We start from the raw sequence: 5838 nt of genomic DNA, 5'->3' as shown, positions 1-5838 counted from the left end.
ACATCCTCAGAATCCGTATGCATATGTCCACCTTCAGATCGGCGCGTTAACGGCCACATCCCTATCAAAAGCAAACAAAACTGCGAGAGCACATAAAAAGGGTGACATGAAAGGATCGCTGCCACGTGTACGAATGGTGGACCCGGACACGGGAAATAAAATAAAAGTTGAAAAAAAGAAAGAGAACAGGCCGAATGAGCAAGCATCCACCCTGCCCGTTCCCCAAACCACATATATAAAAGCCTCGACCTTTTACCCTCCCATTAGTTAACTAACACGCGCGCGCGCACATACGTCCATACAAGTAAAGCAAGATTTTCCTCCTCCGCCACCACCATATCCACCAACCCCTTCCGGGCTCCCTTTCTTTCTTTGTAAGAAACCACGTAGTGACCGGAACATGAGCGACGAAGAGTGGGCTAAGGATGCCATGACCGACGACTCGTTGGTTGCGTACGTGCTGCTACGGCTCAACCAAGAGCAGCCTCCGTCGCAGCTACCGCCACCGCGGGGCCCAGCCAAGCCGGCTCTCCATCTTGACTGGACTGTACGCCAGCGGCGTTCGAAATCGGTACCGAGGACCGGAGACGGGAAGAAGAAGGCCGAACTAGCGAGAGCTAGTCCCACCACGCCACTCTCCTGGAGCGGCGCCACCTCTGTCAGCGGTGGAGGACTCGAAGGTTTCGAGGAGTCCAGCCGGTCGGTAAAAAGGACGGGCGTTTCCAGATCTAAGGTTAGTTGCTCTGATTCTCTCTCTCACCTCTCCCTCTCTCTCTTCCGAAACTTAGTCGGTAGGTTGGTGATGGCGAGGTTAGGACGAAGGATGACTGGATTTTTGAGTTTCTCATGATTTAACGCTTTAATGAATTGACGGTAACACCCATCTAAAAGTTGGATATTTACGTGGATTGCGTTTATCAGGGGATGGAATCTAGGCATCATCAGCACCTGTCAGATTTTCCGTTCTTTTCAATCTTTTTAGGAGCTTCCATTATTCTATTTTTTTGTTCTTTGGTTTTTCCAAAACTAGATCGGTGCGTTCGCCGGTGGTCGGACTGGCCGTGTTGCAAAAGTCCTTGACCAAACTGCCCTCCCAATTTCGATTAATGAAGTTCCATTTCCATTTCCCAGATTTTTTATTTCTGAAGATCTTTATTTTTTATTTCACAGAAGATTCATAACTTTGATTCAACGCATTGGAGTACGGAGGGCTCTGATCGAGTCTCTTATCACGTTTTTTTTTCCTCCTCCTCACACTACTGCCATCCGTGTCATGGCAACATTCGAATTGACCAAAACACCCGTCTACTAAAAAGTCCCTTGCTGCCTGCCACCCGCTAATTCCCTTGTCCGAGTCAATACTCCTCCACATGTAACTGCTTTTCCAAACTCCTTGCCCCGAGTCTCTGTCTCTCTTTGTCAACTTAAGGGGCCATTTATGTAAATGTGGAGAGAAGTGTTTTTAAGCCGCTTTTGTCTTTTTTTGTTTTTTGTAATCTCGAATCGGTGGCGTGTTTTCGTGGCAAATAGGTCTGCGTATAGTTTGGTGTAGCGTTGGTAGTGGTTGTGCACTTTATGTTTGCTGCGGGTGGCCAAATGATTTCCTGTTGTCGCCGCAGATTGGCTTTTCCTGTGGACGCACAGTAAAATCTAGATGAGGTACCGCCCATCTCACTGCGACTCCGTCGGAGGACTCCTATTTTTCACTTTTCACACGCTCTTATTAAAGACTAACTTCTGAGATCGCAACCGTTGATCGGTTCCGACCCTTCCGTACAGGAGGCTTGGAAATCTGGGTCAAGAGTACTGCGGGGAGTTTCCGCTGGCTTAGTACGAGTTTTTTTATGTATTTTTTTTTCAGTTATTTTTTATAGATGTTTTTTTAATATTTTTTAATATTTTAAAAAAATAAAAATATATAGAATATTATTAAAAAATATTTTCTTAATCATAAAATAAAAAAAAATTATTAAAAATTATTTTCTTAACGTAAAATAAAAATAAAAAATATTAAGAATTTTTTTAAAATATTTAAAATTATTAAAATAATTTATATAAAAAAAATTAAAAAAAACATATAAAAAAATACATGCTATATAAGCCAGCGATAGCTCCTGCGGGAGCAAACCAGCGGTCTTTGGGTCAAATAGAAGTTTGCATATGTATGGTGTCCAAAAGTTGAAAACTTGATTTTTATTATTTGTTTTATAAAAATATTGGCCTTTTTGGTGGGGACCACCTTGTCACCTAATTATGGATAAAAGTGTATGTGTAGGGAGAATTGGGATATATATATATAAGAGCGGTCCAACTCCACCATTCGGAGGGACAGTTATTTAAAGATAATTTTTTTTTTTTATATTTTTTTATATGTATTTTTTAATACATTTAAATCTATTTTAAAAATAAAAAAATCATAATATTATTAAAAAATATTTACTTAATCATTAAATAAAAAAAATATTAATAAAAAAATAAAAAATTCACAACAGTAGAAACTAGCTCCTATGTATAATAGAGAAGCTGACTTTGTTGGTTGGTTATTATTGGTAATAGCACCTGACCCAAAAACTTCATCGATATAAAATTTTTAGAGCAATGTTAGTTATAAATATAAATTTTATATTAGTCATTTGTAAGAAAATAATCTTACTACTAACAAATAGTTTTTTATATTTTTTTAAATGGGGTATATTGTTTTACTAGAACTTGTATGAATTTTATCTATTTAATACTTCTACGAATTATTTCTCTAAAACTTTGATTGTGTTTAGATGACAAACACATTTTAATTTATCTAAAGCTAATTATTGATGGAATATACCATTTTTATAACTTCTCATAAAAAATTAAATATATTTTAACTTATTTTATATATTTAAATATATGTCTCAATCTATTTTATATATTCAAATATTAGAATGAATTTAAATCATATGAAATCGTCTCGACACACCGCATTAGAATTTCAGGTGAGGATATTTAAAAGATGCAAATAATGAAAGCCACGGAGTTGGGTCGAGAAGGGATTGCTTTGAGGGTGTGGGGTCTAGAAATTGAGAAAAGGTCAAAGCGTGGAGTTAATACACGCGCGTGTAGATTCAAGAGCAAGTCGCATGACTTCCTTTTAAAAAACAAACGACGTAGTAAACCTTGGACATGCTAGTGATTTCCGTACAACAACGTTTTCTTTTAATAATATTAATATGCATAGAATTTTCCAATACATTTGGGTAAAAGAAAATTGTGGTGTGGTGCTTTTGAATAACCAAGCCAAATGCGTGTGTCCATGCTATGCTTTGCTCTTGCTTCTGGCCAACAGATAATAACGACAAAGAAGGAAAGCCCTTGCAATGTCTCTGACGAAAAAGTGCACTAGAAATTTTGATAACAATTATGTGGGTCTTTCTTTGATTTTTGAGCATAAAAGGTCCGTTTATACGGTCTAGCATTTTGTATGCACAAGAGACTTTCACGTGTTTTTTTTTTTTTTTTTAATATTCGAGAAAAAAGAGAGCCAAATGGGTGGGTGTCTCTGGGCGTCTCCAATGCATATTATGCAAAGCTTTGACCTTTGAGTTCTTGGATGTAAATTTATAACTTCTGTTTACATGATTGTAACCTATATCGCGCATGTACAGGTAGCTGTTAGGGGTGAAACTACCACCAACAAGAGGTCGAGGAAGAAAAAGGTAACTACCTCTAAACTTTCATGATATGGCCCCATCAATGAAGATTTTCATGATGGAACAAGATTAGGTGCCAATGTTCCATGTTGTCATGATATTATTGTGCATACTTTTTTAATAGAAGAAAAATCTATAAACTCTGTGGTTACTGGCTGTTAATAGTGTTCTAGACATGGTATCTCAATCATTAATTACTTTCCAAATGGATCATTCCATGGCCACAGTCATCTTAGAACTCTAATTGTATGTCGATCGACGATTAGCGAACGAATGCCATTGGAATATCATGTGGGAATTATTTTTTTCCTTTCAATCCAAGATTGAAATGAAGTCATGAACTAACGTGTTGCCACCTCCTTGCGTTGGTCCTTTATTTGTTTAACTTTTGATGATGAGTAAAATAATAGTTGGAGTCATATCTCTTAAATATTTCCTCTTTTTGGCAGTCATTAGCTGAACTTAGAGAGGAGGAAAGTTTTCTCTTAAAGGAAAGGAGAACTTTGAAAAGTGTATGTACCTGCGACCTCTTTTCTTGAGATATCTTGTTCCCCTATGTTTCTGTGACTTCTTTGGTGATATCTAAGTAATAAATATTAATATTTCAATCTATTCATTGGTCAGGAACTGGCAGCCTTACGTCTCACCGTCGAGAAACAAAGAGATGCAAATGAAAGCTTCAAGAAAATGAAGGTCAGTTTGCACTCTCTCCTTTCTCTCTCATGCAAATCTTTTATCAAATCAGGGTATTTGAATTAAATCGTCTTGGTTAACAGTTATTTCCTAATAGTAAGACAGCTTAGTGTGTATGCATGCATGAGATATCTGTCTGTTTCTAATAATCCTCTGTTTATAGGAAGACAGCTTTTATGAAGTGGTCAGTCTAACAAACGTTCTACACTATATGCACTACACTAATATAGAGAATCTCATTTTTTAACGATTGGCAACATAAAATGAGATAACGAAAAAGGCATACATGATTCTTAATTTCTTTTGTTTCCTAGTTAGGAATCCAGTGCATGCCAGTTTGCTTCTATGACTGTTTATGATGCAAAGCCAAGAGGTGGTTGTACAATACAATGAATAAAAATGCAGTCTAAACATATCTATATGTTTGTTACAGCTTGATTTGCAGTCACAGCAGATGATGAAAGCTACAACCTCTATGGCATCCAAGGAAGCCCTCTCTGACCGACCCCCGAAAATGGAAGAAGTTTGTGACCCTGCTTTGATCTTTCCATCAGACGTGTCATGCGCTAATCTTGATGCTGCCCAATCCCCATGCCAATCGAAAAGTTCTCCGACAGTACAGGAGGTTAGAGACCGTGAAACGTCATCGATGTTGCCTGATCTAAATCTGCCACTCGAGGAGGATTACACATCAAAAATTTTATGTGGAATGAGCTAATAAGAAAGAGAACCGGGATGTCTACTGATCTTCTGTTTTCGTAATTAAGCTGATCGAGTTCATCAACTGCATCTATGCTTAATAAGAGATAATGCTTTAGTCTAACCATATATGCGCGCGGTAGGTCGAGTTATTATAACTTAAGTACAAAACAAATTCCCTCACCGCATCCTGGTGTGGATTTGTCATTTAGACATGAAGGTACAGAGGGTAGTTGTACTGTAGAGATCGTAACGCATTCGTTACATTTATAACATTCTTTCCTCGCTGTTTCTACAAGCGTCCAAAATTCTTTGGGGCCAACCCACATTCCTTCTGTTTCCTTTCATTTTAGGAAATCCTCACAGACAAGGTGTAATTATTCTACAGACAATCGAAGTGTTTGCATGATTCGTTGTTGCATTTTTCTTCTCCATTATTACAAATGATGAAAGCTGGAGGGTTTTAATTGGTGCTTGAATAGAGCCTACGATTGATTATGTAGCATTTAAATTATGTGAACCGCAACTTTGCACAGATTCTTCAAAAGATGACTGGTGTTTGATACAGATTTGAGTACTGCTAACAAAAGGCGTGGAGTTTTTACAGTCCAAACCGCAAAAGAAGGAAATAAAGCTTCTTCTGCTTATGAGGTTTTATGAAGTCGAATTCCGTACATTGTAGAAAGATATCAAAAGCGGCAACTTTACATAATTTGGATGGCATCAGTATATGAGAGCGTCAAAAGTTTCTTCAACTTTA

At 37.5% G+C, this 5838-nt stretch overlaps 1 protein-coding gene across 1 annotated transcript; it reads left to right on the top strand.

The window, feature by feature from the left end:
• The first annotated feature begins 249 nt into the window (after positions 1 to 249).
• On the top strand, positions 250 to 5487 carry LOC109008629. Its single transcript, XM_018988799.2, has 5 exons — positions 250 to 733; positions 3642 to 3692; positions 4136 to 4198; positions 4311 to 4379; positions 4813 to 5487. Exons 1-5 carry the CDS (start codon positions 401 to 403, stop codon positions 5095 to 5097), a joined length of 801 nt encoding a protein of 266 aa, XP_018844344.1. The 5' UTR covers positions 250 to 400; the 3' UTR covers positions 5098 to 5487.
• Positions 5488 to 5838: the final 351 nt, after the last annotated feature.

Source organism: Juglans regia, chromosome 7 (assembly GCF_001411555.2).
Source record: "Juglans regia cultivar Chandler chromosome 7, Walnut 2.0, whole genome shotgun sequence".
Classification (NCBI taxonomy): domain Eukaryota; kingdom Viridiplantae; phylum Streptophyta; class Magnoliopsida; order Fagales; family Juglandaceae; genus Juglans; species Juglans regia.
The sequence above is the reverse complement of the archived record's forward strand: the minus strand, read 5'-3'. Positions and strand labels throughout refer to the sequence as shown.